This window comes from Dipteris shenzhenensis, chromosome 1 (assembly GCF_047967505.1).
Source record: "Dipteris shenzhenensis isolate YYH24624 ecotype China chromosome 1, Dip_SZ_1.0, whole genome shotgun sequence".
Lineage (NCBI taxonomy): Eukaryota > Viridiplantae > Streptophyta > Polypodiopsida > Gleicheniales > Dipteridaceae > Dipteris > Dipteris shenzhenensis.
The window spans coordinates 44,567,068-44,590,568 of NC_141596.1; the positions used below are offsets into that span (position 1 = coordinate 44,567,068).

The 23,501-nt window shown below is 47.0% G+C and overlaps 1 protein-coding gene across 1 annotated transcript in view; it reads left to right on the forward strand.

Annotated features, from left to right (window-relative positions):
* The window catches only part of SFR6 (sensitive to freezing 6), a 196,533-nt gene that overhangs the window by 137,843 nt on the left and 35,189 nt on the right, over positions 1–23,501 (forward strand). The window contains exons 11-14 of the mRNA XM_087375370.1: positions 5,936–6,172; positions 12,726–12,906; positions 13,091–13,393; positions 13,498–13,583. Coding sequence (XP_087231496.1) covers positions 5,936–6,172; positions 12,726–12,906; positions 13,091–13,393; positions 13,498–13,583 — 807 coding nt within the window. The remainder of the gene's footprint in view (positions 1–5,935; positions 6,173–12,725; positions 12,907–13,090; positions 13,394–13,497; positions 13,584–23,501) is intronic.

Here is a 23,501-nt window from a genome sequence, read left to right on the forward strand (position 1 = left end):
GTGCCCAATAGAGTGAGACCATCTGTAAGTGAGTCCGGCATCTCACCAGAGTCCCACACGCCGTGCAGGGCTGATGTAATGTGATCACCAATCTGCTCCCAAAAAGTAATAAAAAAGGAGGCGGTAAGTCCATCTGAACCTGGGCACTTGCCCTTGTGAAGGGCAAGTAATGCAGTCTTGAATTCTGCATTGGTGAAAGGTGCATCCAAAGAAACATACATCTCATCCTTCACCAATACAGGGATACACTGCCAAATAACCTATCTGGCATCATCAATGGCCTGTGTGCCTGGATCTGCAGTAGAAGGGATGCCAAAAATTCTGAAGCTACACGTGTGACAGCATCAGGATCTGACTGTAAACACGCTGTCTGAGTCAACAAGCTGCGAAAACTATCTCTACTATGTCTGGGCCCATGAGTAGAGAAAAAGTGTTTGTTGACCCTGCCACCCATGTGAATCCAAAAGGATTCCCGTGCATGAAAGGCATATTCTGCTCTCTGATCCAACAATGTCTGCAAATGAGCCCTTGCTGCAGCAAGGTGCTCCTGAATTGAAGCATCTGTGGGCCTCTTCTGCTCTTCCCTGTGAAGGGACGCTAACTGCTGGCTTATACCAATCTCACATGTGAGAATCTCACGTCTCCTAGAATCAGCGACTGTATGATAATAGTCACTAATTGCGGATAAGGCTGTAGCTACTTGAGATGGGTGGACAGCTCCACCCTGTATGTGAGAAACCCAAATCTGTAAAATATCCTCCGTGAGGCTCTCCTCTGTATAAAAACCATCCGGAATCTTGACATTGGCAGAGCGTCCTCACCGATGAGGCTCAAGAATCTGCAACACCACTGGAAAATGATCTGAGGTGGAAACCCCAGTAGAAATGCATACAGATCCTCCTCTGTCAAGCGCCCAATTGTCTACATAAAATCTGTCAATCCGTGCATGAATGGGCATGTGTATTCTCCTGTTCGACCATGAGTACAGGAGTGACTGTGGCATAATATGAAAGGCATCATCCAACCAAGTTTCCTTGCCACTGAATTGAAAGAGGAAGGCATCCTAGGCTGCCCTCTCCAAAGAATTAATTCCACCCTGTCTGCCTCACTTTTTGTCTGAAGGCAACTCTACCATGTTGAAGTCGCCACCAATGATCCATGAATCTGCAAGGGGGGCCCAAGAGAGTAACTCCTTCCAAAAGGAGATCTGCTCCCCTTTGTTGTTGGGAGCATAAAGATTGAGAAGACCAATCTTACGCCCTCCAATCAAAATAATGATCCATTGAGCTCTAGAAGGGGAGATAATACCATGACCAGCAGCCAAGGCGAGAATAGAAAGAGAGACCGAAATGCAAGTATCTCCCCTTGTGCCCATGGCAGGCGACCAGAAGGTATGTCCTGAAAGCAGTTTGTCAGAAGGAATCCCAATGACCGGGATCCCTAAGGAGGAGGGCACAAACTCCTCATCATCCATGCAAGTCGCCGAATCTGCCAGTGCCGAAAAAGAATTCCTGATAAGCAAGTCTGGCCGAGGAGTGCGAAGAAGACCTGCACTCATGGAAGATGGAGGAGAAGGACCTGCCAGGCCTCTATCAACAGAACTGGAGCTGGGGGTTGAGGAGGCCTGTGGCTGGGGTGAAGAGGAATCAGGAGCCCTCATCTGCGCCTGCACTTTCTCGGTTGTCTTGACTATGGCAAGAACACTCTGCGGGGAAGAAGTACCTGTAGCCCCCTCGTGGCCAGAAACCAAAGTGACTGGGGCTGGTGGATCTAAAGGCCCCTCCTGATGTAGAATTGTAGTGTCTGGGGCTGGAGCAACATCCACCTTTGGAGTCTGGAAGGCGTCTGTCTGAACAGGATCAAAAGTATCCTCCTGAGGTAAGGGAGCCGCTCTGATAGCTCTCCATCGTGGTACTAGGTGTGCTGCGGGCATTGGGCGCCCTGCTGCCCCTGGTGGGTCCTGGGGTGCGCGAAGCAGGGCACCCTATTGCTCTTGGTGGTCCTGGAGTGCGTGGTACAAGGTGCTGGGGAGGTGCAGTCGTGGTAGCACGTGGAGGAGCCACACCAGAAGACCTCTTGGGTCTTTTTCTCTTCCTTGGGCAGTCTCTAGCAAAGTGCCCAAGGGTCCTGCAAATCCTGCACTGGTCCTGTCTACCTGAAATCTCGACTCTCTGTCGAAAGAGAGAGCAGTTTGGACGCTGAAGCATAATGTGGTCATCTGAGATGTTAGGGTCAGAGACAATGACCCTAACACGAGGCACCCTGTCTGCACTGACTGCCTCTGCTGAGGAAGAAGGCACGCCAGGAAGGGAGGGGATCTCAGTGACCACTCCAAATGTGGCTTCGATAGTGGCAAGCAGTTGATGGTAGGCCTGAGGAAGACCAGGAAATCTAATGAACAGTGATGTGACCTGCTTGTCCTCCTCGACGGGATCGAAGCCCAAGGTGTAGGGTAAAAGAAAGATTCTCCTCAAACCCAAAGCCAAGGGATTAGCTTTGAGAACAAGGGCTGTGGACTCGTGGGAGTCGAAAACCACTTGGAAGAGTCCACGTCCCAAAAGTTGAATATCCCTAAGGTGTGGGGCGAGGTCTCCTGGTAACGCCGCCAGCATCCAGTCTCTAGCTTGTGATTTGGAAGGGTGTGACCCAAAGATCTGGGCGAAAAGTGATGTGGAGCCCTCTAGTTCCACATCTTTCTTGAGCTGCTACAACTTGTCTTTTGAAAAAATGACGGTTCTCGCGGCCGGTGGAGGTGGACGAAGATTGGCTGAATGGGGATCCATTCGCCAATCGATGTGAAAAGGCCGATTCCAACACTGAAAAAGCTCCGTCCGTGAAACTACTGCCCAGGACGCCCTGAATGCGGGCGCAAGAAGAAGGAGAAAGAGAGGGTAGGAGATAGGGGAAGGGAAGGAGAGGATAGACTAAAGGGGGAGACGGAGGTAGGCTGAGGGGGAGGCATGGGGAGCTGAGTTAGGAAGGAAGGGGGCGGGGAAGGGAGGAGGTTTTTTTTTTAAATAATAATAAATAAATTTTTTATTTTTATTTTTTTTTTGGGCGGGGGGGTGGGTCTCCTTGGGGGGGAGAGCAGCGGGGGGGGGGAGAGGGAGGGGGAGGGAGGGGAGCGGGGGGGCTGGCGGAGGAGAAGGGGGCAGCGGGGAGGGAGGAGGGGGAGAGTAGCGGGGGGGGAGAGGGAGGGCAAGGGAGGGGGGCGGGGGGCCAGGAGATGTGCCAGGACCGCACCTCTGAGTGGCCGACAACACTCTATTGCTGACTTCATGCCTCCACTGCCTCATCCATCCTAATATCTTGCTATTGCCGATGACGATGCTAAGATTGATATACAGTCGACCATCGACATGACTATGTTGTACTTAGGACTTAGTACTGCCATTCTGCATTTTTGCATTTTGCATTGGTATGGATGCTTGTTTAGTAGCTCCACTACCACAGCTTGTTGTATCAGGATTTTCATAGTCTCATAGACCCATCGGTCTTCCGAAGACTTTAATAAACTTTCTTTCTCTCTTTATAAATGTGATGAGATCAAGTTGGAGGAGCAGTTTGCTTTCAGGTGCTTTGTGTACTATGAGATTCAAGATTGTCATTACCATCTCTTCACAGATGGTTTCTGACCCCTCTCTAGCTTCCTTTCTTACCCAAATCAGAGATACCGCGCTGCCTTCAGCCATGAGATCATAGCGCACATAGATCACTTGCTCAGGAAACATAGACAGGGTCGAGGCCCTCAGCCAAACTCTACTTAGAGCTTTGGCACTAACTTTTTGCAGCCAGATCATATGGTAGTCGTTGACGCCGAGATTTCTACAGCCAACAACACGATAGACTCAACAACGGATTGACGCACTGATCATACTTGGGGATGTTCTCTTATCTTTACTAGACTGGGGCCATGACCGATGGGGGTTGCGATGGCTCTTGTCAGACACAAAGCCGCACAGAGACCATAGCTTACCGCACACGTGAAGGGTGAATGTAAAATTCTTCTGGAGCCAAGCGACAAGGGGTTAGCCTTGAGCATAGTGCTCATGGCCTCAAGAGAATTGAAAGCCATCTGGCACAAGCCACGTCCCAATAATCAAACATCGGAAAGACGGGGTGCGAGGTCTTTATGTACGGCCGCAAACATCCAGTCCTTGGCCTTGAAAAAGCGTGGTGGAGCTTTCAAGATCTACATCCTTTCTGAGCTGCTACAACTCCATCTTTTTAAAAATAACAGTTTTGGCGGCTAGTGGAAGCGGTTGAGGATTGACTGTATTGGGATCCAGGTGGAAGGCTGACTCAAGCACTAATGAATCTCCATCCATCAAGGCCAAGGCTGAAAAGAGCAGGGTGAGATGAGACAGGTAGAGAAGGGGCTGAGGGAAGGATGAGGGAGCTTGAGGGTAGGTATGAGAGGGGAGAGAGGAGTTTGGGGGGGCTGAGAAGTGAGGGGGAAAGGCCTTTTACCGAATAGGAAAAGGGAGGTGAGAGGTGGGGGCAGAGGCAGGGGTAGCTGGGAGGGGGCAGCAGGGGGAGGGGAGACGGGGAGGAGCAGTAGCTTCGTTGCTTGTGTGGCCAAGTTTGGTGATTTCAAGAAAGCCTTTGATACAATATCTCACAAAAATTATGGTATAGGATAGAAGAGTTGCAAATACCTCAAGAACCGAGAGATGCCCCCAGTGGCAAAGCCATTGGTGATGTATGCTTGTTTTAATAAAAAACACCATATGCAATCTTGCCTTCTTTGCAGCTAGATGGTCCATGGTATGAACTCCTTTCACCTTTCTTGGGCTCTTAGGGCATTCATATAATGTCAGTCCTTATCTCTCCTACCCTAAATTTCACCCAGCTCGCTCTATTCTAATGAGTTCATCCTGCCTCATTAACCTTTAAGGCTAGCATTTTGATTGATAGAGATGTCTGTGCAGCTCGTACCCCAGCAATGGGGAACCAGATTGCAAGGCGGTGTCTAGGGACAATAACATCCACTCCTATCAATCTCAGTCGCTTGAAATAAGTGCTCTTGTAGCATCAAATTGTCTACTTAATTGCCTATGGGGCTCTCCATAGCTCGTGCTGAAGAATCAAGGGCTGAGGCTATTGTGCGTATGTCGTGGATTCCATGTATGTTCCAGCTTGCTACTGTTTAAGCCATGATGAGATTGGGAGGTCATTGAACAAGTCCCTCCTAGAGTTGGAGGCTTGTGAGGAATGCTATGATCTTTTGGATTTTTTGGGGGCAAGGCGAGTAGTCCCACATTGAAGATGTCTTCCACAATGTTGCAAAGTATAATCAAAACTTGTATAATATTGATACAAGATTAATGTAAGTTTCCTTGATGTAGACAGTAAATGGGTGATAAATAGGGTGCTTACTTATTTGCTGCATTGGCACTACTTTGTGTGTTCTGATGGGAATTGGATGCACAGCCCATTCAGTAGTGACCTGTAAGATGAGCTTATTGAGTATTAATTTATGTAGGTTTGGTTGATTCATAGTCAAGGGAAACCCATGAAATGTTTCAAGAAAAAAGATTACTAGGTGACTCGAAACATTTACTAGGTGACTCGAAACATTTTAATACCCATACATGCATTAAAACGAATTATTAATTACAAAAATTGTATCTGTTTGGGTAAACTGTCTCAAAAAGTGAAACTTGGAAGTGTTTACAGGGTGAAACATATCTTGAAAATGGCAGCGTGCCAATAGCTTCTTATGACTTTGATGATTTTCATTGACTCTTGTATATCCATGCTTGTTTTGTTGTTGATTTGAAGAATATCCTGTATGAGGTTAGCTTTTACATTTAGTGGCTTTTGATAAGCACTTAAATCCTTTACAAAAAGATATAAACATTTGCACTATGTTAAACTAATGTGAATTCAGGCTGAATCCTTACAGTGTCTGACTGCTCAAATTAAACTTCAGGCATTGGATCGTATCAAATGTCGAATGTTAGAGGGTGTGGATGGTTCAGATGTAAGAGCTGTTGTGCTTGACATGCAAGCCAGATTATTGCTCGAAATGCTGGGTAAGGGAATCGAAGCAGCCCTTATTAATCCAGCAACATTTATCTCTGAGCCGTGGATGGCATCTAGTGAGACATTGACACAACTCGTACACGATGCAATGGCTGTTGAACCTGCACTGAGAGAATATATACAGGTGAGTGTTAATTATCTCCCTGAATAAGGCTTCAGTTGAATTATTTGATCATAGTTTGCCATTTTTTTGGTAAAGAAAAAATTCAATTCAGTGCTTGCTAGCTGCTATCCAGTAAGATTTCTACATACCCGATTTTGTGTTCCCCAAGTCCTTTGTTTGTTTTTGGAAAGGACAACTTCCGTGTTGGAACTGCAGCTATCACAAACAAAACGTGAACTTCAGCAGATAGGTTCCCTAAACTATGTATGATCAGCATGTTCAATCACACTCAACATGATCAAAGCTAGAATGAATCCCTCACTATAAAGTTATTGACTACAAAGCCTGGTTCAGAAGATCAATCTTATCTTGAGAGATCACTTTTTAAAATCCCACACTTGTTTTCCTTACTGCTTCTGTTGTTAAAGGCCAAGCATGAAAATTATAGATAAATCCTCCACTGCCATTGTCAAAGCGTTGACTTGTTCTTTAATTCCACCTCACTCCACATTGTCCGCCCCACATTTGGGGATAACACAACAGGTATTTGCCTGGCCGTCACAAGGGGCATCTGTATTATTAAAAGAGAAGGTTTATGCCTTTTATATCAGGAAAGGTTTTTGTCTTCTGATTTTAAATAATGATGATTTGCCAGATATTTTGAAACACCGTGGTGGCGCTCGAGGTCCAGGCTATCTTAGCTCTCCTGACAGGAGACTGCCAGAGACACAAGGCGTCATTGACATAGCCCATCGGATACAGTGTTCAACGAGACCATATCCTCCGCCACACACAGCGAGAGATAGCTCGATAGATGCAGTTCCGATATATATTTGAAGCCCACTTGAGAGCCACCACGGTGCCGGGTTTTGGAGTTTGCGTTTCACTGTTCAGTTTTCAGTTTTGTTCGAGTTTTGTTTTGATCTCTTGAGCAAGGGCCCTAGCGCGCCCTTCGCTTCAGCCCATTGAGGCTTGTATGAGTTTCCTCTCTTGGTGTACTTTGTCCCATAGGCCCGCGAGGCCTCCCTAGGATGTTAAGCTCTCTCAGGGAGAGCAGCACGTATACCCAGAGAGCAGTGGACCTGTGTGCTATGCACACTAGGAGAGATTGAGATAGAGGAGCACTTTCTCTGCACTTGCCGAGCCTACTACGAGATCTGGGAGCGATTCCACTGCCTCTATCAGGATGAGAGTGGGTCCGGCCCTCTGTCACGATTGATCCACTTCCATGGCCAGGCCTATATTGGGCTCTATTTGCTTGAGATGCGCCGACACAGGGAGACCCTGCTATGATAGATCAGGGAGCAGCAGGAGGTGATCAGACCGTAGGATACAGAGGTTCCCTAGACACAACGGCATGTCGTAGATTTTTATGCATTTGAGTCAGCTCCAGGACACAGTGGGGTGGAGGATGAGGAGCTAGCTGATATGCAAGCAATATTGATTGCTGAGAGAGGATTGCAGAGGCTAACCGTGACATAGAGAGCGACCAGAGCACACTTGATTGAGGTCTCACCTATCATAGCTTTCCTCAGAGGAGACCGCCCGAGACGAGGGGTCACTCTGAACATAGCTCAATGGGTTCAAAGATTGAGGAGACCATGTCCCCTCCGCCACCACCACATGAGACAGCCTGACAGATGCAGATCTGAGACATTTTTGCCGCTCATAGACGAGCCACCACAGTGTTGAGTTTCGTATTCTGAGTTCCAGTTCCAAGTCTCATCCTACTTCAAATAGTACATGATGTGATATGATATGATACAACATGTTTTGTACTTGATTTGGCTTGAGCTATTGATCTCTTTATTTCAGCATGGTTCTGAGCAAGGGCCTTAACGCGCCCTTTGCTCCAGCCCTTGTGGCTTGTATGAGTTTTTTCCCATTTTGGTGTATTCTGCACTTTGTCCCATAGGCCTGCGAGGCCTTCTGCGGACGTTAATATATCTCTATTTCCTCTGTCTGTCTGTCTGTCTGTCTGTCTCTCTCTCTCTCTCTCTCTGTGCCCCACAAGGGAGATAGAAGATGAGTAGCATGTATTCCTAAGATGCAGAGCTTACACACACATCAGAGAAATGAGGGCAGCATAAATAACTTCAAAAATCTGCTAGTGCAGCCAGGCAAAAATCTTGGAAGGTACTTGAAAGAGTTTCGTGGAACATCGCAACTACTAGGGCGAGCACACAAGCTAGCCCAACAAGTATTCATTCTATAATGAGTTAGTAATGTTTTTTCTCAATGGCTCTTATGGATCTTTGGAAAGACCAAGGTTATGATCTTTAACACCTCACACCCAGTGCTTCACCGACATAGCTTCACTTACTGATGTGAGCCAGTGAAGATAGTGCAGTCCTACACATACTTGGGAGTAGTCTTCATGGTTCCCATCTTCATGATGACTCAGGCAGCCAAGGCATGACTCACATGGGGGCAGAGTGCTTTGGCCCGATTAGAGAGACAGTGCTTCTAGGCACACTTTCTGAATCCACCAACAAAGGGCTGGCTTTTTGACACTAGTGTGTGGCTGACCACCATATATGCAGCACCCCTTTGGGGGAGTGATCTTCCAATGACAGAGTGGAGGAGATTTGAGCGGCTACATGTGACTATGGGGTCTAGGATGATTCGGAGTAAGCCCTCAGTACCGCATGAGGTAGTATAGGAGAGTTTACCATGACACCTCTCTAGGTTGATGCCATCTTTCAAAGAGAGAGATTTATCCACAAAGTTTGGGACTTATCTCAATAGATGAAACCAGACCAAAAACCCTAAAACAATTCTGTATTTAACTTTGAAACCCTAAAACGAATTGGTGATCAGCCTTGAAATGCTAAAACGAATTTGTAATCAGCCTTGAAACCCTAAAAAATGAATCACTCCTGGTAGAAAAGCAGCCTGGATCTTTGATTCACAGTAGATATTACCCTGATAGATTTCAAATTTCATAGAGTACAAGGGGAAACAACTTTTGATAGCTTCATTTGATGAGGAACAGCAGAGCAGATTTCTTTTGAGAATCAAAACGAACTGAGAGAGGGAAAGAAAGAACAGAGAACACACACACTAGGGCCCGGAAATAAGGGTTGGACCCCCTCGAAGGTCTTTATTGCAATAGAATAAACTTTGTACAACTAGCTCATAAAAAAGTATTAGGCTGAGTACAACTCTTGAATGATCTGGGAGCCCTGAGGCTCTTCTTTTATAGACTTGGGCTAGCAAAAAACTAGACTTGCTTTTAATAGCTACGTTTTACAAAAGTAGACTTTCTTGCTGTCACCAGAGCTGTTAGTGCAGAAAAATCATGGTTCATGGAGAATTTGCATTGACTATCGTGCATTGATTAAGATAAGCATCAAAAACTGATTCCCCATTCCAAGAATAGATGATATCTTGGATAGATTAGAGTGATCAGCTGTCTCCATCCGTGTAAATCTTAAGAGTGAGTATCACCAAATATGCATTCGTCCAGAGGATGTGTCCAAGACAACTTTCAAGACGAGAGCTTTGGGTTGTATGAGTTCTTGGTTATGCCATTTGGGCTTACGCATGCTCCAACCACTTTTAACCGACAATGGCCAGAATCTTTTGGGAGCACAGATCTTTTTGGGCACTTTGGTTGATGACATGATAGTGTACTCAAAAGATGAGACAAAGCATAAGCAGCATGTGGCACTAGTATTTGCAGAACTCACCAAACAAAGGCTGATCATAAATGCCAACAAGAGTGAATTCTTTATGCTTGAGATTCATTTTCTGGGACACATTGTCTCTAAAGATGGAGTGTGCATGGATCCCGCTAAGATTGAAGCAATTTGCAATTGGCCATAGTTGAAAATTTGGCATGAAGTACGAAGCTTCTTGGGCTTACGCTGGTATTACAAGCGGCTCACACGTCCCTTTGCTGAAATTGCTTCAACTCTCCATGCAATGCAGAAGAAGGAAGCATCTTTCATATGGGCTGAACATCAAATTGCAGCATTTGGGATGCTAAATGAAAAGCTTACTTTGGATCCAGTATTGATCCTACAAGATCTCCGAATAGCTTTTGCTGTCCAAGCAGATGCATGTGGAAAGAATGGCCTTGGAGCAGTCATTATGCAAGAAGGATGGGTAGTGGCTTATGAGAGTAGGATTTTCAGGATGATGAAAGCCATCTAGGCATTTATGAGAAAGAATTGCTGGCTGTAATGCATGCCCTTGCTACATGGAAGCACTATTTACTTGGGGCTGAATTCACAGTGCAGACATATCATCTTTCTTTGAGATATTTCCTCACTTAGACAAAGTTATCTGAAAGCATGCGCTGGGCCAATTTCTTATCCATATTTCACTTTTAAATAGTGCATGTGGAGGGTATGATGCATGGTCGCCTTTGTGTCACAAAGTAGTTGAGGTCAAAGGTTATGATAGAAAGTATGCTCCACCATATGCACAGAGGCATTGATGCCACGGTGAAGGCAGTGGAGCACTTTTTCTATTGGCCAGCTTTGAGATGGGATGTGGATGCCTTTGCGAGAACATGCATCATCTGCCATAAGGTCAAGTTTGACCGGCAGAAAACAACCAGATTGTTGCAGCCATTGCCAATCCCAGATAGACCGTGGAAGAGCATATCCATGGATTTTATATTTGATCTTCCTAGGACACTTACGGGGAATGATGGCCTTTGGACTATTATATGTTGGTTCAGCAAGCAGGCGCATTTCATCCCGGTGAGTAAGAAAATTACAGCGGATCATATGGCAAGGTTGTTCATGCAAGACATCTTTAAATATCATGGGAGGCCTCAATCTATTATGAGTGACAAAGATCCACGCATGACGAGTCTGTTTTGGAGAGGGCTCTTTGAGAGTATGGGACTACATTAAAGTTATCATCTTCTTTTCATCCTCAAACGGATGGGCAGCTAATTCCACTATACTTGACTTGCTGAAATGTTATGTGTCTGAGCATAAGATACAATGGGAGCAGTATTTTCCCTTAGTGGAGTTTTCTTACAACAATATCGTGCATACTTCCACCGGGAAATCTCTATTTGAAATAGTAGAAAGAGGGAGGAAAGTCCCACCTATCTTGCATACTAAAGATAAGATTTTTGAGGCTGCTAAGTATGTTGAGAGTATGGATGTGGCATATTAGAAGGTGAAGCAAGCTCTCTACCATCGTGAACTAGTGTTTAAAGAAGGTCATTGGGTTCTTGAAGAGGCAAGGCTGAAAAAGAAGAGGGGCAAAGGCTGATTGTTCCCCAAGTTGAGTATGTGATACTAGGGGTCTTTTCAAATTTCAGAAAAGATAAGCGATGTAGCTTTCAAATTGGAGCTACCAGAGAACTAGAGGATTCACAACGCTTTCCATGTGAGTCTCCTTAAGCCCTTCCAGGGGGATGTATGCCTTTTGAGATGAACCAGAGGTTGAGGAGCTGGATGAGATCCTAGTTCGAGCAGATTTGGACACATAAGGAAAGGAAGATCAGAGGAGAGTTTCCCATCGCTACATGGTGAGATTTTGGAATTATTCACCATTGCATGCAAAGTGGCTAGAAGAGGATGATCTTGCAGATAGACCTCAGTTGTTACAGCTCTACTTTGAAGCATTTCAGCTTGAGCCAACTTTGGTTGTGGCCCCTTCAAGCTCAGCAGAGCATAGGTCTGGAGCATTACCTAATGCTCAAGAGGGGTAGGTCCTGTGTTGCTTTTATATAGAGTGTAAACTTCCTCCACTCTCATTTGCTCTCCCTCTCTCCCTCAATAGATACACTAGGGTGTTGCCGCTGCTGCTGCTCCCCGCTCCCTCCTGCTGCCCGCCTTGCTGCTCCCTCCCTCCCCTCCATGCTGCTTCCTCCCTCCCCCCTACCCTCGTCTCCCCTCCTCCTCTTCCGCTGCTGCAGCCCCCCCTGCGCGCTGCCTCCTCCCCCCTGCGCGCTGCCTCCCCCTTGCGCGCTACTGCCTCCCCTCTGCGCGCTGCCTCCTCCCTCCCCTCCCCCTTGCCTGCTGCTCCCCCCTGCAGCCTGCTGCAGCAAACCCCCCCCCCCCCCCGCCTCCCCCTTGCGTGCTACCTCCTCCCCCCTGCGCGCTGCCTCTTCCCTCCCCTCCCCCCTGCGCTGCTGCTCCCCCCTGCGCTGCTGCCAGCCCCCCCCTGCGCTGCTTCAGCCCCCCCTCGCTGCTGCCAGCCCCTTCCCCTCCCTCTCCTCCACTCCTCCTCTCCTCTTTCCTCCCCTCCTCTTCCTTCTTCCTCTCCCTTTGCTGCCCCCTCTTCTTCCTCTCCTCTACTTGCTGACTCCTCCTCTCCTTGCTCCTTCCTCTCTCTCTCTCCTTCCTTTCACCCTCTCCCCTCATCTGGAGTACCCCTATTTTTGTTAGGGGTCTCCTGGGCTTCAGGAAAGCGGACGGAGTTCTTTTTTTGTAATGAATCTTTTTTTTTCTCTCTTAGATGCAAATGTATACACATGCACTTGCTAACATACATGCACGCCAATGGTTGCAAATTTATCACCATTTAGATATGTATGCTAAAAGTATCTCAATGTTTTCAGTCACTGATCACGTTTGACTGATTATATTTTTGCGAATTGCAGTTTCATGTTGATGCTGTCTTGGACCTTGCGTCGCACTTCCTCACTCGTCTCCGGCGTTATGCTAGTTTTTGTCGAACTCTAGCAACGCATGCTGCTGGCAATACACCTCCAAATGTTGCCAACACTCGGCTTCCAACTTCAACTTCAAGTGCAAGTGGATCAACCCCAGCTCCATCTCAAGGTAACTCCGATGCTCAAAGAATCGCCTTTTATAATTAAATTAATTGTGCTCTCTCCACCCTCAGGTTTGCCCCCAGTATCTAGATAAGTTTGATGTAAAGCAATCCAGTGAATATAAATTAACTCACAAAGGTTGCCAGTCTTCTTCCTTGGTCAATGTGACCGAGACTGTTTATGCATCTCAGGCTCACAAGCTGCATCAGGAAGCAGCAACAGTACAACATCTGTGCAGGCTTGGGTCCAGGGAGCAATAGCAAAGGTCAACAACAGTTCAGAAGGCGCAGTGTCATTAACTTCGTCTGTCGTGACAGGAACTGTGACACCATTACAGCTGACTGTCAGCCAGGCAGCATTTCCAGGGATGCCAGCTGTAAGGCTAATTGGCGACTGTAATTTTCTTCATAGACTTTGTCAACTTCTATTGTTCTGCCTCATCTTCCGGAGACGGCAGTTACCACGCTATGTAGCTACACCAAAGAATCTCGATGGTAATTCTCCTCAGCTCTTCGGAGACTATATTTTGCTCTGATATAACACCTAGATGAATCCATTGTAGTGTCAAGCATGAGAGCTAGTGGATTCTTTCTTTCAGGTATGGATGGCCCAGATGAGCTTGGAGGTGGACGCTCTTCACGTTCTGGAAGCGGAAATGCTGGTCAAGGGTATACATCAGATGAGGTTACAATCACACTTGAACATTGTAGTGCTTGAAAAGTGAAATTTGTGGAGTAATTAATAATGCCATGTGCCCATCATGAATTGCGCAAGTGGAGTTGAAACGTTGCTGCCAATAGGTAATTGGTGTGACATACCCAGGCAGTCACTGGCTATCCTATGCCATTCATGGATCTAAATAGCTTGATGTCTTTTGTCTGTCTGTTGTAGAAGGCTAGATCATTGAGAAGCTGTTCATTGTCTGTCTGTTGTAGAAGGCTTGTTCATTCATCTTTGGCAGGGCAGTCTCCAGGCCCTACTGAGCCCTTAATCGATCTGAAAAGATCTCTTTCCTATAGTCTCTGTAGTAGATAAATAATGCTGGAGCATGTCCTGGTCTGCAGATTACTAGAGGAAGGTGTAGACTTCATTTTCCTGTTTTTATTCTTGTCATTGTGCAAGCCTTTCTACAGTGAAGCATCTTTCCTTTTGGCTGTTTGCAGCTGGGGTATACTTTCTCTGAAAAGTAGGCTTTGTTCAAGGAATATCATTGACTTCTAGGTATTGAGGGTGTGCTCAACTGAGTCTTTGGGCCAGAGGTTGGCAAGAGTTACTGGATTATCTTGGCAATACATCCAATTACAGCTGTTCCATGAGTATTGTTCAAAGTATAAGGCCTTCTCTTCCTTGGCTCGGGCAGTGTGTGGATCTTGACAGACAACCTTAAGCAGTCATATGCTCAGCACTGCTTCAAACTGATTCTTTCCTACAAAATGAAATGCTAGGCTCAAATGAACGTTTTAGACCAAAAGAAGAAAATTTATAAGCTTGGCAGACTTAGCAAACATCACCTGGAAAAATGCATAAACAAGTCCATTTCAAAGTATTTTTTGTTGATTATTACTTATTATGAGTGATACAGCAGGCAAGCATTTTTCGTTTGTTGATGCAATGGACAAAACAAAGACTGTAGCATCTATTTGGTTGGAGCTGTGTACAGAATAAATTGAATTAGGAAGTGTTTTCAGGCATGTGAATTGATTGTACCAAAAGCAGATTGTTAGGGCCACTCTAGGAGACTGAGGAAGGTGTACACTCCAGGATGGGCAAGAACGTTCATTTTGGTATCTGTATGGAGAGAGTCGTTTTTAAAAGAGGCTGTATACATAAATTTTATGGCCCTCATGAGCTTGTCAAGATAAGTGTATCACAAACATCATTTTCGGTTTGCTTTAATTTTTTGATATACTTTGGGAGAATCATGATCCATCGCTAACCAGATCTGGTAAGCCCCGGACCCTAGTAGGGTTACAACTTCAAGCGAGAGTTCAAACAAGTCCGAACAAACCACAGGATGGCTTGCACACAACCCATAAGGGTTGAAACTAGCAGCTCACCTCCCAGCTGTAGGCTTAGTATGTTGAGTAACCCCTGAGCTAGAGGTGTAGACCACCACAGAGAGCCAGCCAGCCTTGAAGTTGAGACATGCGTCCCATACCAAATGCTCTTTCCTCTAGCTACCACTCCCAGGCCAGCAGGTCTACATCCGGAGGAGCACACTCCTTGGACCCCTGCTATCTTTAGCTGTGAGACTATACTTTAGCATCTATAAGTATAGGTCAGGGCTCATTATCAGGGCCCCTGCTATCTTTAGCTGTGAGACTATACTTTAGCATGCATGTGTAAAGTAACTTTATTTCGTTGCCACGCGTTGCTAAGTATTGCTCAGCCATGCCACGTCTTTAGCAGGCCAGCTCAATCCATAGGATATAGACCTCAATTATGCAAGCTCTGGTCACAACCCAGGCTATTTCTAACCCGAGGTTAGACCACGCTCTAACCTTAGATCTAATCCTAGATGCCAAGTAATCAGGCCTAGGTTTTGGTTACGCCTATACCCTAACTACTAACTAGTCATGGATGTAACATTCTCCTTTCCTTAAACTAGATGTAAGTCAAGGTAGGAGAGTTGATTCTTAGACTATACATCTCAATCGTTCATTTGATTCCAAATGGTATTATCTGTGGTGTGTCCTTTCAAAGGAATTTTGGAATCAAAACATTTACCACGCATGGTAAATGGAGAAGTATCAGCTCGAGAGTCTTCTGGTAAAATCAAAGGCTGATTGTAACCAATTCTGATCCAAGGCTTTGAGTAAGTTATATTCAATATCCAATTGAATGTTCAAATTCTGATTCAGCATGAAACAGAATTAGCGTTGTAATTTTTCATTGTCATGCCTAGGTATAGAAATTCTTCTTTCAGATTTTGGATTCTACATAGTAGCTGTAAGGTAGTATCTGAATTGTAATCCCTCAGAATTTATTTGAATACACGTAGGTACAATAGAAGAATTTAGTGCTCCTGGCAGATGATGAAACAAGTTACATCTCTATATAATTTTCTTTTTACAGAAAGTTGAATGTGGCTGGCTTACCAAAAATCATTAGTAATTACTAGTCATCTTACCCAATATTGTTTGGGTAACAACAGTCCATTGGGTTTGTCTTCTCAGTCACACTCTCCAATGGAGAAAGCAAGATATTACAAAGTATCAAGCTACTGAAGTTCTCAGCTAGAACTTCTTTGGCTCTCAGTGAATTTATCAGCTTTACTAGTGCCCACCACATTTTGAACCTTACACCAATTATTAAAGGCAAGCCCATTGTTAAGGGTTCTGAATACCTTGCCACATAGGAATTCTTCCACAATAGTATTTATAGTGTCCCATACAACTACAAACCACCCCTCAAGATGACCTATCTGTTGGAGATATCATAGCCAAAGAGTGTGGTGATGTGATGTGTTAGCGTGTATACTAGGTGATCTAGTACTAGTTCATGTGTGAGTCATGTGTGAGTGACACGTGTCATTATGGGACTTATCCCACATGCACTAGGTGCGAGTGTGTGTGTGTGTGTAGCCTATATAAAGGCTTGTACTTCACTTGTCATGAAATACTTGATGAATGAATGAAAGCCTTTGTCATGTCTTCATTTGAGCATCATTTCCTCACACCCTAACCTTCTCTCTCACCCTCTTCACTAGAGGAGGGGTAAAGGATGCCGTAATGAAACTTCATAATGGCTGAGCGAAGGATCATGAGGGGTTATGCACTGAGTTCATTGCATATGGGATTAACCTCCTAGCCCCGATCTTAGCAAAGCTTTTAAATGAAGCTGTTTGTTTGGGATTTCCACACACTTGGACCATTAACACTATCTCACCCATCCACAAGGCAAGGGATCCCATGAGCCCGGAGAACTAGAGGGCCATTATGATTGGACATGTCATGTCCAAGATTTATGCATGAGTACTTGACTCCGAGGTTAGCAGACTTGCAGAGTCTCGAGGACTTAGAGCAGTAGGACAAGCCGGATTCCGGCGTGATCATGGAACCATGGACCACATTCTTACGCTCATATCTATCATCGAGGAGGCAAGGTCACAGAAGCAAAGGGTTTATTGTTTCTTTGTGGATTTCCGCAAGGCATTTGACACGGTTCCAAGAGCCTACCTCATACGGCGCCTACAGGACTTGGGCTACGACCAGGAGATCATTTGGGCTGTCATGGCACTTTACGAGAGAGTTTCATGCAAAGTTCGAGCACCGGATGGACAGACGAGATCATGAGTACCATCGGGGTCAAATAAGGGTGTCCTTTGTCGCCTACCTTGTTTGGCCTCTACATTGACGAGCTTGAGACAGTAATGCAGACACAGGGGGGTGTAGGTTGCTCTCTTGCGGGCACGTTGATCTAGATATTGCTCTACGCAGATGACGTGGCTCTCTCGTCTTCCTCAGCAGAGGGGCTCCAGAGACACCTAGATGCACTACAGTCCTTTTGTGAGTCTCATGATTTGAAGGTCAACCTGGGTAAAACCAAGGTCATGATCTTCAATACATCTCGAGCCATCATGCGTCAGGAGCAGTTCACATTTGAGGGGTCACCTGTTGAGATAGTTCTATCATACACTTATCTCGGGGTTATCTTCTCCGAACCCAGCTTCACTATGAGACCCGCGATGCAGGCACGCTTGAGCAGAGGGTATGCTTCATTGGCTAGACTAGAGAGGCAGTGCTTCCGCTCACACTTTCAGGATCCACGCACCAAGGGGTTGCTTTTTGACTTCTTGGTTAGGATGTACGGAAGCCCTTGTTGGGGATCGCACTTGTCGGATATAGAGTGGGCCCGTGTGGAGCGGTTACAGGTTCTCATGTTCTCCTCCTTGCAGCCATTTGCTTCTGTTTTTGCCTCCTCCATAGCCAGCCGCCTCTTCATTCCTTGCTGTTTTCGTAGCCACCTTCATTTAAGCCCTCTTGGAGCTGTAACTAGGCTCTTGGCAGCCTCCCTGCTAGCTGGTCGGCAACTCCTGCAAGGCGCACCTGCCCAAGTGGTTCAACAAAGCTGTTTTGGAGGTTTTCATCGCCAAGAACAGCCTTTCCATTGCTGCTGCAGCAGAGCCGACCACCTGCGCACATTCTTGGCAGAAGTTCGAGGTCTTTGAAGGCTTTTTTGAGCTATTCTGAGGTTGCTGCTGCAATTCCGACCTGTTTCTGAGGCTGTTGCTGCATAGCGGCCCCTAACAAAGCAATTTCGAGACTGATTCTTGGATTCCAGCTCATCTACAGCTGCGATTTTTCATTGTAGTGGCCTGCTACAACATTCGGAGCTGTTGCAGGGAGCCGCCTTTCACTTCAAAGACCTGCTGTTGCATTTTGGTACCCCACACACTTGCTACAGCACCTCAGTGTACCTTGGAGCTGTTTTGCTGAGCAGCTTCACAAATTTCGAGGCATAAATCGTTGAAGACAGAGCTGGCAATGACTGTAATGCATAGGGCCGTGTGTCGCGCAATTGGTTACACACACATTAGCAATCTTTGGCTAATCAGTCCATACTTCAATGGAGGTAATATTCATGACATGCTCATGAGCCTACCTTTCATGTATCATGATTATCCGAACTGGGCAAGGCAAGGCAACCCCTGCAAACAACCTCGCAATGCATGGCATGATACACGGAGTCAGATGCGAGGCTGCTCTCAGATTCGGGTTCACATTTGGAGCATCTCAAGGCATTTATATCTGTTCTTTTGCACACAAGGAGATTGCTCTTAAAGACCATGACCAGCCTATTTATTTGCTGGTTCTTCATCTTAGCTTGCTGCCCGCCTTCACACAAATTTTTGCCATCATGACTTCGTTGTCTTCTACTTCCTTGCTCGTGGAGAAGTTTAAGGGGGAGGGTTTTCCCACATGGCAAACCAAAATGCAGCTGCTCCTTATGAGTGAAGGAGTTTGGGAGGATGTTGAGGATGACCAGATTGAGCTACTTGATCAACAACACCAAAGGATAGCATAATGCTAAGGCCATTGCCGTCATTGGTCTTTGCGTAGCCGACTCTCACATCCATCATGTGGATTTCAAGTCGACAGCTAAGCAGATTTGGAGTCGGCTCGAGACCTTGTTTGGTAATAAAATCACCAACTCTAAAGTCTTTCTAAAGCTCAAGTTTTATGATCTTAAAACGGAAGAGAGTGATGAGTTGAGTGATGATCTAGCCTGGTTTCAATCTCTTATTCAACAACTCTCAAGTTTGAAAAGTGTACCTACTGATGAAGATAAGATGGCTATTCTTATGAAGAGTATGCATGGAATTTCTCGCTTTGAGCACACTCTTTTAAGTCCTTCATCTTGCCACTACCACGTTTGATGATATGGTGGCACTCCTCGTTAAGCCCGCCCCTTCCTCTCCCTCTCCTCTCCCTCTCAGCCCCCTCCCTGCCCCTCCCTGCCCCTCCCTCTCCCTCTCCTCTCCCTCTCAGCCTGCCGCAGCCTCCTCTCAGCCCGCCCCCTTCCTGCCCCTCAGCCCGCCCCCTTCCTGCCTCTCCTTCCTCTCCCTCTCCTCTCCCTAGCCTGCCCCCTCCTTCCCTCTCAGCCTGCCCCCTCCCCTTCAGCCTCTCCCCTTTACCCCTCCCCTCCTCGCCCCTTCCCCCGCTCCCTCCTCGCCCCTTCCCTGTTTTCTACCCCCTATCTCCCGCAGCATTTTTTGGAGCGGAAGGAGCCTCCAAATTGTCAGAGTCGGCCTCCTCACCTCGATTGGCGATGGATACTCCGTCAGCCAATCCTACTCCACCTCCACCAACTATTACCTTTTCTAAAGACGAGTTGCAGCAGCTCAAGAAGGATGTAGAGATTGAATGCTCTACCACGTTGCTAGCACGCATCTTCAGGTCTCACCCCTCCAGATCCCAAGCCAGAGACTGGATGCTTGCGGCTCTCCCCCCAAACCTCACTCCACGATTGTTAGATGTTCGTCTTCTGGGACGAGGTTTTTTCCAGGTTGTTTTTGACACTCCAGAGGCTGCGAGCACTGTGCTCAAAGCTGAGTTTTTACACCTAGGACACAGGAAGATCTTCTTTGAAGCCTTTCATATTGGTTTCGACCCAGTGGAGGCAGATAAGGAAATCTTTTCGCTCTTTATCAGATTTCCCAGGCTTCCCCAGGTTTAACATCGACTTCTTTCTGTTATTGGGGAGCATTTTGGCGCAGTTGCTGAGATCCCACCCCTCCCTAGGTTGCCATTGACTACAGCAGAGGCAACCAAGGCTGATGGGGTACCTAGAGTTAGGGTCCTCTGTAAGGATCCTAACCTCCAGCGCCCGGATGGTTCCTTTTTTCGCCAGAGAGTAGAGATTTCAGGTAGATAGGACCAATGCAGGATATGCAGGACTATTGGACACTTTGCCATGGATTGCCCTAGGAAGAAGAAAAGGCCCAAGAAGCCCTCTGGTACAGCTACCACCCCATGGCCTCGACAGGGGGGACAGGGGGATGGTACAGGTCCAGCACTTGCTCCTCGGCCTCGACAGAGGGGTGGTACAGGTCCAGCACCTGCTCCTCGACCTTCGCATGGCGGTCCTCCTCAGGATGGTGGTGATATAGGTCCAGCACCTGCTCATCGGCCTCGACAGGGGAGTGGTACAGGTCCATCACCTGCTCCTCGACCCCCACATACCTCAGGGGCACGCGATGCTCTCCAGTGGGTTCCGGCACGTGTGCAGATCCCTCCTTCAGTTCACGAGGGTACATTAGTGGACTCTGCTTCACCTCGAGCTGTCTCTCCAGTCTCACCTCACACAGTCCGAGACACTGAAGCTTCGACCTCCTCCCCGGTTGCAGCTTTCTCCCTAGATCCAGCAGTGCCAAACGCTCTTCTTGAGGCAGTAGAGGTCTCCGCGGCTGGGCAGACACAGGATAGAGAGCAGGCCTCACTTCCTCCCTTGGATAGGGGGAAGGGGATGGTTTACACTATTGATCCTCTTCCCTCGGAAGGGATCCTTCGCACTCCGGTGTCTGGCTTGCTTCACAGGAACTCGTTTTCAGCCTTGGCAGATGGTTCAGATTTCCCAGAGGAGGAGTTTGTGCCCACTACTTTTGGGGAGCCAGTGATTGGGTTTCATGTTGACAGGGCTTCTTCTTCAGGTGGCAGGGTTCTTTCCCCTGTTGATTTTCCGCCACTTGGTTCCATCCCTCCCTCCTCGAGCAGGAGGTCTTTCCCTGTTGAGGGGTTTGTTTCCGCCACTAGGTCGGGCAAGGTGTTCCAGTCTACATCCTCCCGTCGATGAGGATTATTAGTTGGAACATAGAGGGCCTAGGTGGTGTCCCACATCGCCGCCGTAGACAGCTGATCCGGGATCAGCTTCATCCAGGTGTTACTGGGGGTTCCATTGATATCTTATTTATTCAAGAGCACAAACTGGATTCTAGAGAGTGTGCCAAGTCATGCAAGTTGCTTTCTGGCCATACTTTTTGGTCGCCTGCCTTGGGCACCAAGGGGGGCACTTCTATTTCAGTTTCGTAGTCGGTTCTCCCCTTAGTTGTTGGACACGGAGTCATTATTCCCTCTAGAGCTTAGTGGATTATTCTTTTGATTGGAGGGCGTAAGGTTGGTTTCCTTAACCTGTATGCCTCCAACATTAGAGGGGAACGTGTCCTTATGTGGAAGAATTTGCTCTCCTGGGCTCCCATTGTGGATTCATGGGTGATTGGAGGTGACTTTAACATGGTCGAGTTACCGTCAAACAAAAAAGGAGGTAGAGAAGGCGGACTTCACTCTTTGGAGAGAGCAGCTTGGGATGCCTTCCTTTTTCACTTCTGTGGCAGAGATACTTGGTGGGATGATGCCTTTCTTATTCAGCCACAGTCTCTCCTGTTCTCTTCGTCGAACAGGAGGCAGCAGATGCCTATTTATGCACGCATTGACAAGTTCTATGTAGATGATTGGGCACTAGACAGAGGTGGATCGGTATGCATTGCTGCTGGGGTTTCCACTTCAGACCACTTTCCTATTGTGCTGGCTATCTCAGAGCCTCACTTGAGAGGACGGTCTGTCAGCATCAGGATTCCAGATGCCTTTTACACAGAGAAGGACCTTACAGAGGCAGCCTGCAGATATGGGTTTCTCATGTCCAGGGTGGGCAGCCATATCCATCACATGTAGCCGCTGCCCTTTCTGGTATTAGCAACTTCTACCGCTCAGTTGCTTGTACCAGGAGACGAGATATTCTCAGACGTGAGATTGGTGTTCGCCAGCAGTTGGCAGCTTTGCAGAGGGAAGAGCAGAAACGGCCTTCAGATGCTTGGATTCAGGAGCGTCTTGCTGCAGCAAGGGCTCATGAGCAGTTATTGCTTGATCAGAGAGCAGAGTATGCCTTTCATGCACGGGAGTCCGTCTGGATTCAGATGGGTGGTAGAGTCAATAAACACTTTTTCTCTACTCTTGGCCCTAGACATAGTAGAGAGAGTGTATCCCAGCTTATTGACTCACATGGGGTTTTATAGACAGAGCCTGATGATGTCTTACGCATAGCTTCAGATTTCTATGCCACCCTTCCTACTGCTGATCCTGAGACACATGATAGAGAGGATGCTAGACAGGCTATTTGGCAGAGCATCCCTGTGTTGGTGAATCCGGGTATGCATGTTCTACTCGATGCACCTTTCACCAACATAGAGTTCAGGACTGCACTTTCAGCCCTTCACAAGGGCAAGTGCCCAGGTTCGGATGGCCTCACCCCGTCTTTTTTCATTGCATTCTGGGATATGATTGGAGACTATATTACTTCAGCCCTGCAGGCCATTTGGGACTCTGGCGAGATGCCTAGGTCGCTTACAGAGGGTCTTATCCACCTTATCCCAAAAGGAGGTTGCAGAAATTTAGTGTCCCAGTGGAGGCCTATCACACTTTTGGGGACTTGTTACAAGATTCTAGCCAAGGCTATCAGCCTCCGATTGCAGCCCCTTCTCCCTGATCTTATTCATGACACTCAGACCGGATTTGTGCATGGTAGAAGCATTTTTTATAACATTTTCTCTTTCTGGGAAGCTTCAGAGTGGGCCATGCAGAGTGGCCAGAATCTAGCCATTCTATTTTTGGATTTTGAGAAAGCTTATGACAGAGTAGATTGGGGTTTTTTGGAGGGCACCCTTGTACGCTTTGGCTTTACTGATGCTTGGATCAGAGGTGTTTCATCTTTGTACAGATCAGCCCACAGCCAGGTACTTATTGGTGGGGTAAGGGGTGAGAGATTTCAGATTTCGAGATCAGTCCGTCAGGGATGCCCCCTTGCTCCTTTCCTTTTTTTGTTCGTGGCCGAAGCTATGAGTATCTATGTTAGATCTCAAGCTGACATCTTTGGGCTGAGACTTCCCATCAGAAGGGAAGAGGAGCTACTTGACAGTGAGTTGGCAGACGACACAGCAGTTTACTTGGATGCCACTCCACAGACGCTCACTTCTTTCAGGACGCATTGGATATATTTTGCTTGGCGGCAGGAGCGCATATAAATTGGCATAAATCCAATGGCTTTTGGATCAGTGATGAGGACACTCCAGTTTGGGGACTTGACATAGGATTCACTTGGGTTCAGAGG